General features: G+C 38.0%; 2 protein-coding genes and 1 long non-coding RNA gene across 5 annotated transcripts in view; 1 reads left to right on the plus strand and 2 right to left on the minus strand.

Annotated features, from left to right (window-relative positions):
- LOC134287952 (uncharacterized) overlaps positions 1-13,328 on the minus strand; it is a 746,963-nt gene that overhangs the window by 373,244 nt on the left and 360,391 nt on the right. The window lies entirely within an intron of this gene.
- The window catches only part of LOC109401384 (START domain-containing protein 10), a 92,102-nt gene that overhangs the window by 57,339 nt on the left and 21,435 nt on the right, over positions 1-13,328 (minus strand). The window contains exons 1-2 of one of the 3 annotated variants that reach the window (XM_062851270.1): positions 1,566-1,736; positions 911-1,260 (exon numbers count right to left, since the gene is read on the minus strand). In XM_062851270.1, the coding sequence (XP_062707254.1) occupies positions 911-1,260; positions 1,566-1,699 (484 nt within the window). In that variant the 5' untranslated portion in view covers positions 1,700-1,736. The other 2 variants (XM_062851271.1, XM_062851272.1) reach the window with 2 other exon arrangements.
- LOC109432867 (phosphopentomutase) overlaps positions 1-13,328 on the plus strand; it is a 132,244-nt gene that overhangs the window by 56,309 nt on the left and 62,607 nt on the right. The gene's annotated exons all lie outside the window — the stretch shown is intronic.

Here is a 13,328-nt window from a genome sequence, read left to right on the forward strand (position 1 = left end):
GAAGGATGTGCTTCTCACTAGGGCTAGAGAAAAATGGGATTTTTTCAGTGAATATTCAGTATTTTAGGCAAAGTTTTTTAAGCATTCTATAGCAGAAATAATACATAAATACAGCCTTCTTGCAGCTTGTAGTAATTGTGGTCTACAGAAGACACTAGATAGCAGCAGAAGCGGTACCAATTTGCGCAGTTGGCTCTGTCCCGCTTCAACTTCCAAGGTGTTCTAAACCTAAAACATCCGCTGCCGCTTGTCCATGACGCACAACTAATACAGGGAGCGATTACGCCAGTAACAGGAAAGCACGCTTATCCCAACAGTGTGCATAATTCCCAAAGGAGTAATTCATAAAGGAATCTCTGGAAAAAAAATGTTGGTATCTCTGTGAAACAATCTCTCGCGAAACCCTAAAAAACTTCCCAAGAAGAGTCACTGGAGAAATCCTTAGCAAAATTCCCAGTTAAAATTTCAGGAAGAATCCCTGGAGGAATTCGTAGAGAAATTGACCGAGGACGAAGGCCTACAGGATTTCCTGAGTAGTAGTAGTAAGTAATTTCTGTAGAAATCTCTAGAGGAATTACAAAATATATCCCTTTATTAATTTCTTAAGGAATCCCTACTACGAAGAAAGCTCTAGAGGAATTTCTTGATTTATTATTTAAATGAATCCCTGGTAGAATTTCTGAAGGCATATAAAGAGAAAAATCTCTCGATAGATACCTGGAAGTATCCACAGAGTAACTCGTATGATAACAAAAAATGACGGATTAGCAAAGCTTTCATTTGTTGATAAATTTTCAATGAATCTATCAAAAAAGTATCTGCGTGACGATATGTAAATTTTATCACATTACTAATCATACCCCATTACACAGTGAACCGATTACACATCATTCAAGAAACTCGTACTTACTTGCATAGTATCCGACGTCATTGTTCACGTTGAGAATGCCAATTTCCTCACTCGCCAACATGTGTGAGTCCCAGACTTTCCGGTAATCCGGATCGTGCAGCACGTCGAACAGGATATCCGCCGTTACATCAGCGAACTCGGTGTGAATTTTCACCATGTTGAAGTTGCATCCGGCCACCGGACGCGTGTACACCTGTGTGTCGGATTTCGAAAGCTCCAACGTCCACCCCTCGTGATCATCCACCAGCCGTTTCAGTGCTTCGAAATCACTGTCCTCCGCTATCCGTGCCATTCCCGACGGGGTACCGGTATCGCTTGCCAGACTGGGCGAAGTTAGGACTCGAGATAATCTGCAACGAACAAGTGTGGGAAGATAAGATGGAGACAAACATTCGGGGGGTGATTACTTTAGTATATGAACACCATCCGGAGGGTATTAAAACAAAATCAAATTAAGGCGGTAACCGAAATAATGTGATTTGAAACGAGGACCCCCACACACACACACACTCTCACATACGCTCTCTTTCTCAACCATGATGCCCAGAGGCTACGGTGGCATCGCCGATTAGCTGACCTTTCCAGCTTGGTCATCATACTGGTAGGTCGGAGCCGTTCGTTAGTTAAGGACCGTAACTTGTTCCCTCTAACTTACACATTCTTTTGCTGATACTTCATAAAATTTGGCTCATCCGAAATGTCAAACGGACGTGTCATGGCACGTGCCGCTCTAGGGAAAAGAAAATCCGGGAAAACTAATAATTTGAAATCTAATAATGTTTGAAACATTTGATGGCTTTGGCTACTTGATTGAATTTCCGTCTTCGTTGGGAAATTTTAGTGATGATATGGTAAGAAGTTTGCTAGTAAGCTAAATTTGGGCTGATTTCCTTAAAAATGACCGTTATATGGTTATATTCAAGATTAACATCATAAAACGTACATTTTGGACAAATTCTACCACAATAGGGATACAGGCATGTTTCAAAAGTGAGAATGGTGTGAGTTGTTTAGATAAGAGGCAGCCATGCTCATTGGCGTATCTAGGATTTTTTTCCTATGGGGTGCCTAGGGGGTAGCAGTTCCAGTGGCTTCCAATACTACTGCGTTGCGGGAAAAACTAGCCTTCCCACACTTAATAAGCTTAACTTTCATCGCGACAACCCTTTTGTTTTGTTGATTGAACACAATCAGATTCTCCATGCTGGAGTTCTCTATGGCTCTTCTTTCATCAAACAATTCAGCTCCGAGACGCGATCAACGATCAATTCGATCAACGATGAAATCTGACTATACATGTCAATGATTGCTACTCCGTGATTGATCTGAGCTGGTACCAATTGCACTGAGATCCAAATGAATAAGGACTGGGACACTCCACTTATTCTCAAAGTGCAATTCTAGCAGCTCATACATTTTGGATCAATAACGGCGCCGGCCACGTCCTTATAGTCATTTGGGAAGGGAAAGGAATGTTAGAGTGTGCTGGTTGTTGCTACTAAAGACCGAGATCACCTCTGCATCCCCACAACCAGCACGGACTGGGGTATTTGTTAGACGGAAAGGATGGGAGACCTGGGAGTCACCGTTGGGTCGGTGATGCGATCTTTGGATAGGGGGTTATTTATAGTGTTCGTAAGGTGATAGATTGTGTGGTGAATGAGGTGAATAAGGTCAAGCGGCGCTTTGGTTGCATAACTTGTAGGCGTTATATACACTGTGCTGTGAGTGGAAATTGGAAGGGAGGGAAACGACTTTTTCCAATTCGTTTCTGGTTCTAGCGATGGCTATGAACATATGAATATAAATAAGTTGTATATGTAGAGAAGAGAGAGAGAGTGAGGAAGTGGATAGAAAGATACAAAGTAGGATGAAAAGGGACGGGCCAGGGATTAAACCCATGACCTTCTGCATATAAATCAGCTCCGAGACGCGATATGATAAAGTTCAATATTCTGAAGAATCTCCCAGATATCGCAAAATGACGATTACTAGACCTGTTCAACTCATTAATGGAGAACAACATCGTTCCGCATGAATGGAGACAGGTCAAAGTAATAGCTATTCAAAAGCCTGGCAAACCAGCGTCTGATCATAATTCATACCGCCCAGTTGCTATGTTATCATATTTAAGGAAATTGTTGAAAAAAATGATCCTATCGACCATTGGGTCGAATCGAATAACTTGCTTTCAAATACACAATTCGGGTTTCGCAAGGGTAAAAGAACAAACGATTGTCTAGCGTTGCTTTCAACAGATATTCAACTGGCCTTTGCCGAAAAGGAGCAACTGGCTTCAGTTTTCTTGGATATTAAGGGCGCCTTTGATTCAGTTTCCATAGGCATATTGTCGGAAAAGTCCCTTGCTTTATAATTTTTACGTGAAAGACATTGATAGTTGCTTGGAAGGACAATGCACGCTAGGACAACTCGCAGATGATGCGGTAGTTTCTTTAAAAGGCTTACATGCAGAAATGTGGCAAAGACCATTGCAAAATTCCCTAAATAATCTATCCGGTTGGGCAAGAGGTTTGGGGATCGAGTTTGTTCCGCAAAAAACTCAATTGATTGTTTTTTTTTTTTTTTTCTAGAAAGCAGAATCCAGCCCAATTGAAACCAAGCTTGCAACCATTCATTTGCAAAAAAATACATTCATTTGCTATTATCTCAGTTCAGAAACATGCTATCGAAAAACAATGTATGGATGAATTTAACCTTGTAGTTTTATCTGAAAGTTTGCCGAATAACATTGGGGTCGCACACGCATTCCAAAGTCGTGAGCGAGCTGTGAAGGCCACTTTCCACAGCGTGAATGAAATTTACATTCATCGCGTGGAGAGTTGCCTTCACAGCTTGCTCCCGACTTTGGAATGCGTGTGCGACCCCAATGTTATTCGGCAAACTTTCAGATAAAACTACAAGGTTGAATTCATCCATACATTGTTTTTCGATAGCATGCTTCTGAACTGCGATAATAGCAAATGAATGTAAATCTTTGCAAATGAATGGTCGCAACCTTGATTGAAACTTAGTCTTTTGGGAACAGAAATCGACTAGTCTTTAACTTCGAAATACCTTGGGTCTGGTTTGATGCAAAAAGCACTAGGGGTACCGAAATCAAGTATTTGGTGTAAAAATGTCAGGGTTTATGAGCCAAAAACATTGAGAATTGAAATCTTTCAATTGTTCATGTGATTGTTTTCAGGCAATAATATTTAATAGTACTTCAAACCTAATTCAAACCGGAAACGCAAATTTTCTGTACTACACGTAATTTTGTAATTTTTTCAATTCCTGTGATTCATAGTTCTCACAATTATTGTTCTGGCAAATTATGCTCATGTACAAGTGCAAGCAATAAAAAATGGGTTGTCGCTATGAACGTTGTGATCAATCCGAAAATACTAACATCATTTACCGCCCATAACGCATAAGAGTAACATTTGATAGGAGTGGGTATCGGAGAAACCGTAGCCCAAAATTTGCAACTTTCGTTAATATGAAAATGGACCTAAATTTCGGAAATTTATCAAAAAATTTTAAAATCTTGAAATTGCGTTTGAGAAAGTGTCTTCATATTTTTTATTAACTAAGTCAACTGTGAGCAGCCCACATCCCAAGCAACATTTTGGTTGGCAACTAATCTTGTAGCAGTTTTCAAAACCGCTCATAACGGATTCCCTGAGGCTAAAAAGAATGCGTTCTAATAAAACCAACTGAACAAATTTTAACCGTTATGTGTCCGTCAATCTTTTTGCTTTTTTCTGCACCGTGCTTTTTGAATGGGCGCTGGGTACTCGGGTACCCTGTCGGCCACATAAGGATTAAGCAAATGGCCAATACCACGAGACTTTGCCCAGAGAAGTCACAAAAAATCATTCTGGGTCTTCCGCGAATTGAGCTTAAATACCTCCAGCCACAATGTGTGTATCTAACATTTTATAGTGTCTCAAGAAAATTTTATTTAGAGGGTTTTAAACAAAATACTCAGCTAGGATAAAATCGGCACCATTTTAGAGCTTAATTTCCAGAATGTAAGTCTGCTGTTTGTTCTTACCAATTCAAAGCTCTAGAAAGTAAAAAAGGTGAAATAAACACATCAAATCTCATTAAAACCGGCAAATGAACATTTTTGTTTGATTTACGTTTCATTTTGTACTAAATAAAACAGCTTCGTACTTCACCAATACCAAGTTTATCTCTTCTGGTCATACCTAGTTGTCACTAGTAATGGTGAGGACAGGAACCTTATTTTTCAAGCTAATTAAAATTCACCATAAAATTCAAAAGAAAAACCGGAACCATATTTTTGTACCAATCAGAAAGCAGGAAAATTAGACAGTACTGATCAGTGGGCTAAACCTATAAAAGGGGTCGGGGAGCTCATATCAAATTCTCTCTTAGAATACGACGATTCCCGAATCGCTCCGAAGAACTGAAGTGAGTCGACGTCACGTGAAGCCATCCTTCGTTGGACACGTAAGCCAGCTGGTCAGCCAGTAAACCCGTTTTAGTTTTGTGAACTCGAAAAAGAAGAATGAGCTATGCAAAAGCATTTTAGAAATAGTTTTCAAGTTGAATTTCTTTCAATTACCCGAATTAGCCCGAATTAAATATAATTATTTCAATAATTTTAAATGACCATGCGTCGCCATCAGTGGCTGAATGTTTTGATATGAAGTGCGGTTTTAGGTCTCAATTTATTGTTTCGGTTTTCTGATTGGGTATAGATTGGTTGAGTTTGGAAAGTGCGTTTAAGTGAATTTACGGTGATAGGGAACAACTAGCTGCCCTCAGAAAACAGTCTTTGGCGGTACATAAACAGTGCTAGTGGCCTGTTGAAGGTGGCGCTTAAGTCACTAGCTACGGGTAACCAGACACGTGGATCGCGGATACTTTCGACCCGAAGCAAAGCAATCAGGTTACACCTCATATTGAATACAAGTTTTTTTAACTAGCTAAGCTGTTATGAAGATTGTTGGTATAACAGCTGCTAACAATATCATATTATCCCTTCTTTAAAGTATATGCTATTCTATGAGCATTTGGCTGATACATCTTTATTGATATTTATTAAGTTATTTATTTATAAATAACTTTTACTTCGTGATTTCGTACATGATACAACTTCATTTGTATTGCTTCAGCATGACGGTACGAATGAACCGTACATTATACGCAAATTGCTTTATTTTTAAGAAAACTGGTTTTATTTATTGTTAGGTATTTTGGTTTTACGAATCATAATTGAGATTTTACGAAACAGTATTATGAGTATTCTGAAATTACCTGTGCGGTCCATCCAGGAGATTCTGAAATTCCTTCTGGGACTTCAAGGGATTTCTTCCGGGATTTTTCATGGAGCTCCGGGAATCCTCCAGAAATTCCATCCGAGGAGAATGGCTTCTGATGAAAACCAGAACTTACTGGACTGTTTCCTTAAGAAAATTCTGTAGGAACTTCAGAAGGAAATCCATAAACTAACTGCAGGAGGAATTTCTCAAAATACTCCCTAATAAACTCCTGGAGAACATCTGAACGAATTCCAGAGTGAACTTCGAGAGGAATTCCAGAAGGATCTGCAGGAACCTTGGAGGAAATCCTGGAAACAGTTGCCGAAGAAATTTTGGAAGCAGATACTGAAAGCATTCCAGAAGAACTTCCCGGAATGAGTTCCTAGAGGAATCTCAGAAAGAGTTTCAAAAAGAATCCCGAAAAGGGTTTCCGTGAAATTCCAGAAGCAATTCCTGATGAAGCTCCCAAATTAATCCTGGAAGTAGTTCCTGTTGAAATCCCGGAAGAGGTTCTTGAAGGAATCCCGGACGAAGTTCCCGGTGGAAATATCGTAGAAATACCGGAATGAGTTCTTGAAGGAACCCCTGAAGCAATTCCCGGAAGAATCCCGGAGGGAGCTCCTGGAGAAAACACCGAGAAAAATTTTGGATGTACACTGAAAAAGATCTTTTAGGGTTCCTGGAAGGATCTCAGAAAGAATTCTTGAAGAAATTTCAGAAGGAACTCCGGGAGGCATCTGACATACAATTCTTGGGAGGAATCCCTAGCATAATTTTGGAAGAAGTTTCTGAAGCAATTTATGAACGAATTCCTGAAGCAATCCCTGAGAGAACTCCTGGTGCTGGAATAAATACTTTCAGGAAGTAAAAAAAACTTCTGAAGACATTTTAAATGAGAATATTAGGAGAGTCTAGTATGAAATCCCTGAAAGCTTTAGTCTTTAGTTATGTTTCGGATCGGCTTAGGCGCTCCGGACTTTTGGGCATTTCATTGATCTGGACCAACACCGGAAAAAGAAGCCATGTTTAAAATTGAACAAAACTCTATCATGCGACGTATCAAATATGGTGACCAGCAAATGAAAAATGGCGATCCAAACTTCAAGAAGATAGATCAAAATGCAGATCAAAATATTATATTCAATTTCAAGCTCAATTACCTTACAATACCCAAGTAACCATGACGCTGTATATGGAGCATTAATTTCGCTTTATAGGGTATTATATGACATGCGATTTAAAGTTGTTTTGTCATATAGGTACCATTAAAGTACGCTTAAAGTCGAAAGTGGCGCTACTATTGTTGATTTAGAGCAAGCTTTACTGTGATAATTGCTAAAGTATATAAAATGCTTGTACCATACAGCTAATGCAATGAAATCGTATGGAATGCATACGAAAGGCATCATGTCAACAAAAGAAAAAAAGTTTTTTTTTTCTTTTTTCTATCTATTTTTATTTTCTCATACCTGTTCCGATACTCTCACTCTGATGTTTTTTATTCTATTTTGAGAATTGAACCTAGACTGCTGAAACTGGACCACGATGAAACTCGGACGCGCTAACGCCGTGAGCTATGATTGCCATATATTTTGCACCCGGAAAAAAGTGCAGCTTAAAGTAACATATACTCAGCTCGTGCCTTATTGAGTTGCTCTAAAAAGTTGTGCTGGGGTTTGATTGCCATCAGTTATATTATTCTCCCAAATTCAGCCTATTCTGAAACCAGCGATTACAGAACCACAAACGAAGATAATATAAAGATATAAATTCGTTTGTGTTGATCCTGCTCTTTTTGCTTTCATATATGCTCAAGTCTACAAAAAAAATACAAGAAATAAGAAACAAATCAAAAAGCGCTTTAATCCTTTCTTTTATGAAATCGGGGCACTATGTTAAATAAGGAAACCAACACTCCACATAATTTTTGTTCCCTCAGCATCTGGTATGAAGACAATCCCTACCAGAAACCAAATTTTCACACAGCAACATCTGAGCATGACAATCAAAATGCTACGCAGCAATCCATGAAAATTTGGGTCTGTTTTCCTTCCCTTTTGAATGGTTCTGTTTCTAAAAATGTTTTACAGTTTATTTCGAACTGAGGATTTTTTTCTGTTTACAATGATGGAAGCTTTAGTAAAGGCATATATAAAGTAATAAATGCTTGCATTATTGGTTGTCATAAAGCTTTTGACATGGTGATGCAATGAAGCATTAAACAACGGCCCTATAGAACTATACCGAACTGTTAAAATCCCATAATGCTTCAATGCTTTCATATTGTAGATTAAATGCTTCATTACTTGACAGAAGTAGAAAAAAAGCTATCTAATGCAAGATACTTAAACTGTAATATGATTGAAATAATGTTAAGATATAATGCTTGTGGTTACTTGGGTATAATTATATTTTTTTATCTGACGAGATTTTTACCCCTAGGCTAGTTCATCTCGAAACCGACGCTTTACTTCCCTTCCGAAGGAAGATCCCGCATTGTGTGAGTTTGTCGGGAGTGGGATTCGATCCCAGGTCCTCGGCGTGATAGTCACGTGCTTTAACCATCACAACAGATCCGCTCCACTATATAACTATATTGTGTATGGAGAAGATGTCCAGAGCCCATAGAAGATAAAGAAAAATCTATGATGACGAACCAAAATACAAAATGGCGGACCAAAATCAAAATACTAATATTTTAGGGAATTTCAAGCTTGAAAAACCATGTTATGTGGGTGAATTCGGTATGTCTTTAGTTATGTTGCTCGCTTTTGGGGATTTTTTTTTAAATGAAGGCAAATTTTCTCAGGAATCCAAAAAAAAATGAACTGGAAAAAGTTTTCCACAAAATTTTCCACTGTTGAGAAAAATCATAAGAAAAAGCCTTATGCCCGAACTCGCGAAAAAAATATTTTTGAGAAGGCAATTTTATAAGCTTTGTGAACTTACACAGTTTGACATTTTCAATTTGATGTGGTTCGCAGTGCAAAGCAATAAATTAGGGCCAGTGTATCGACTTTAAGAAAAGATTATTAGTTTTCAGCTTGGTTTCCAGTGACTACGATTGCGTCGATTACCGGCGCGCTGCGGCGACAAGTGAGACGGGTGTGAAAACATCCAGCAAAGCTGGAAATTTTGTGTGCGCAGCCGAAAAACCCCCGGCGGAATCCTGGGGGGAACAGTTGTCCGCTGCGGGGGTAGCCTTTGAGCCACACAATACGGATCCTTTGAGTTGATTACAAGTAAGTACGTTGAAATATTATAGTGGAACAAAGTGTACTTGTGAAATTAACACAAGCTGTGGCTGCTGGGCTCGATTTCCGAGTGATTTAATTGAATGAGAACTTCTCCCCGGCACCGCTGTCGCCGAAGTTCAAGTGAAGTTCACTTTTGGTACGGTTAATATTTATCCGAACTTTGAGTAGTAAGTTCAAAACAGGTTCGAAACAAGTTCGGAACGGATGACTTCAAGTTGTTGGAAGATGTCCAAATGAACTATATTTGAATTTTTAAGGCACGCAAAAGTTCAACATGAGTTCGGTTAATATTTGATTGGACTCTGTTTCAAAGTTCAACATAAGTTCTTTTTGAACCTTTTTTCGACTTTAATGTCGTTTTGAAGAGAAGTCAAAAGCTTGTAGTTGTACTTCCAAGTTCATAAACAATACAAGAGTAACTTTTTGGAGAATTAAGTTCAACGAAACCGGAATTGAACCAAACTTGAATTTCTAAGTTCGTTCTTCAAGTGGAATCCGAACTTTTGGTTGCTTGGGTAATCGCTGTAATTTTTGGAATGCACTTTTTTCGTTCCTGAGTTATGGCCAGTTTTGTGAAACATGACCATATAATATAGGCTTATACACTGAAATAAATTTTGTTGTGGAAACTACCGATTCCATAGTAAAATTACTAACCGTACCTATGATTCTCAAACGACAACAAAATCTGTGAAGTTAACTGAAATATGATTGAAGTTGCAATGGACACGCATTTTACAACACAGTATAGTTAAAAATACAATGCCCAGCTGTTGAAATAAAATTATTTTTGGTAATGTTAACTGCACTGCTAGTCAAACTGACAGTGTTTTAGTTAAATTAACTGGAAATTGTTGTCGGTTGAGAATCATAGGTACGGTTGTTAATTTAACTATGGAATCGATAGTTTCTACAACAAAATTCATTTCAGTGTATGGTCATTTTTCAAAAAAAATTGCCGAAACTCAGGAACGAAAAAAAAGTGCATTCCAAAAATTTCTGCGATTAAAATTTATAAAACTACCTTCTTAAAAATATATTATTAAAATTTTTTTGAGGTTTCGAACATAGTTTTTCCGGCTTTTCTTTGTGAATTTTCTCAACGGCGCGGCGGAAAATTTTGTGGAAAGCTCTTTCCAGTTCATTTTTTTTTTATTTCTAAGGAAATTTGAGTTCATTTTCTTAAAAAAAAATGTTTGTATGGTGCTTCGTTCTTGAGTTATGATTTTTCAAAGTAAGTAGTATAAGGGGAAAAATCCACCTGAGTTCCGAGAGAATAGGCGACCTTGAATATTGCCCAATTTTTTTTATTAATATATTCACGAGCCCTGCCTGTGGAAAAAGCTTCATGAAAATCTGAGGTCCTTCGGCCCAATTTGTATGATAATGAAAAAAAAAAACCCTTTTCAGTATTCTGGGAGAATCAAAACAACTATATGTTTTCTTGATCCGACGTTTCGGTCCTTATTTGACCATTGTCAAGGATTCGAAAGAATAGTTATTTTTGCTTATCTTGTTTGTTTGAACTGTTAACTGTCATTTGTGTTTAGTTTTATCGAAATGTTTTTACCTCAGGAAAACTAGTTTAAAAAAATATAATATCGAGAGTCCGTTCCTCTGTATGTCACACTGACGCAATTTTCGGTATAGAAAACATGAAAATAGCTTGAAAATAATGAACGGAAGATCCAAAATAGTGGACCAAAACTCAAGGTAACGGATCAAATCAAGATAATTACAATTTTATGGAGTTTCAAGCTAAAGCTGTTACATTTTTTCAGTTTTTTTTTTAAACAATTTTGCCTATTTATTGGCCACTAATCATCCCAAAGGCGACTTCTAAACCTCAAACTAATTTATACTGCCGCAAATTTTCGAACTTCGGCTTTTATAATGATAAACTCAACGTTAGTCGCAAATGTGGCTCAAATGCATTTTTTATTGCCAACTCTCAATAATGGCCAATACGCTTTTTTCAAAAGCTTATCTCGATTTTTTTGTTTTGTTTCAACCTGTAGCTAAATCAATTATAATTGAGTTAGGATACGCATACACGATACAAAGGAATCAAAAACATATTTTTGGCAGCCGAATTGTAGTGCCATAGTGCGGTTTGGTGTCAAAAATAACGTAGAACAGTTGCCGTTTTGAGTTATGGCCACATCGGATCAACAAAGGTAGAATGGATATAAAGCCACCACGATCATAAACAAAACTTACAATACAACGCTATTTAAACTACTGATGATAGACCAGAAAATACATCTTTGAGGAAAGGATTTTTGTTTAGCAAATCAAAGCACGAAATCATCATTTAGAATTAACAAGAAATTCCTCATTGCTGCTGGATTATTTCGTGTTTTCAATTGTGAAACAAACGCTGCCCAGAATTCAGCACTTGCAGTGTGTAAAAGTCTTTTTGTTCCTCTTTTTAACCCTAGTAGGATGTTGGAGTCAATATGACTCAGAGAGACACGCTGAACGTGTACTACGCCATCGTGGTGCGGAAAACCTAACATCTTAGAAGGGTTAAAATTATCCTTTTTTCCTAATGAAGATCTTCCTTGCCTCAGACAAAATAACCATATCCATACATTTTTGTTTTCATTTTGCCACCTTGCCAGTTTTAATAACACTCCAGCACTGACAGGCACAATGAACTTTCTCATTTTATGCATCTTTGCTGTTCATGGCAACACAACATAGTGTGATGGTTATTGTAGTGCCGCTAGGGGAGGATGGCTTAACTTAGTAAACGCCAAGACAGAAACTTGCCACTTCCTCGTAATGCTTCTTCTGAGTATGAGTGCACCGGTATTTAGTTTCGTGCTGAAACATTGTTGAAGCGATGCTGGCTAGAAATTTGAATGCTGTCTAGAGTAAATGAAGTTGATGGTACTTAATTTAATTAGAATAGAAGTCATGATAGGACCAGTTTCCATAAAAGCATGTTACTTTTGGCGAAGACTTGCTTTTATGTCGCGTTTTGAGTTACATTTGCTCTGCTCTAGCCGTTGGCTGGCATCAAAATTCCTGTACCCTACTCCTAGGTGGTTGTTACATTTCAAGCCACATTCCGACCACCGAACCCAAACGCACATGCACTGGAACGAACATTTTCCACCCTCGAGGAAGGACATTACAACAAGCGTACTTGCTATGTACATATGTACCTATACCTCTATAAGATAGTTGCTAGTTAGTAGTCTTTATATTAGTGTATTATATGTTTAAATTTATTCCTTCTGGCTATAAAGGAAGCGAGAAGCAACTACATACCTTCATCCTGACACTAGACGCGTTTTCACTAAACATAATTTCTATTCTCTGCAGTAGCAGCAGCAGTAGCGATATCTTTCACCATTTCACACAGTTTAATGTGACTGGCTCATCCCAACTCAAAGGCGAGATGCCAGGCTGTGGAATGAGATCGCGATATTAAATTTGCATAAATGAGAAGCACTCGTTTCGATCCGGGGGACACATTCAGGCGAGCCATGTAATAATGAGTAAAACTGCTACTGGGCCCGTTTGCCACGTTTGAAGTTCGTTCGGAGAATGAACGGTCAGCAGAGTTGAGGTACGTTTAAGCTGAATAATAAATCGATCTCAGCTCAACTCTTGAATTTATTTATTTTTTCTTCAGGGTATATGTAGTCGCATCTGTCACAGAATGTAAAAATACAGAACAAAATATGCTGTGAAGCAAAGAATATATTTATATCACAATTGAGCAAATCATTCATAAATAAATTCTTTATTTAAATAGTATAATATTGTAGCCAAATATTAATTATTTTTACTTTTTGTCAAATTCTATGCTTCCCTTCTCACGTGGAAGAAGAATCGCTTCATGTACGTTGTTTT

Source organism: Aedes albopictus, chromosome 2 (genome assembly GCF_035046485.1).
Source record: "Aedes albopictus strain Foshan chromosome 2, AalbF5, whole genome shotgun sequence".
NCBI lineage: Eukaryota > Metazoa > Arthropoda > Insecta > Diptera > Culicidae > Aedes > Aedes albopictus.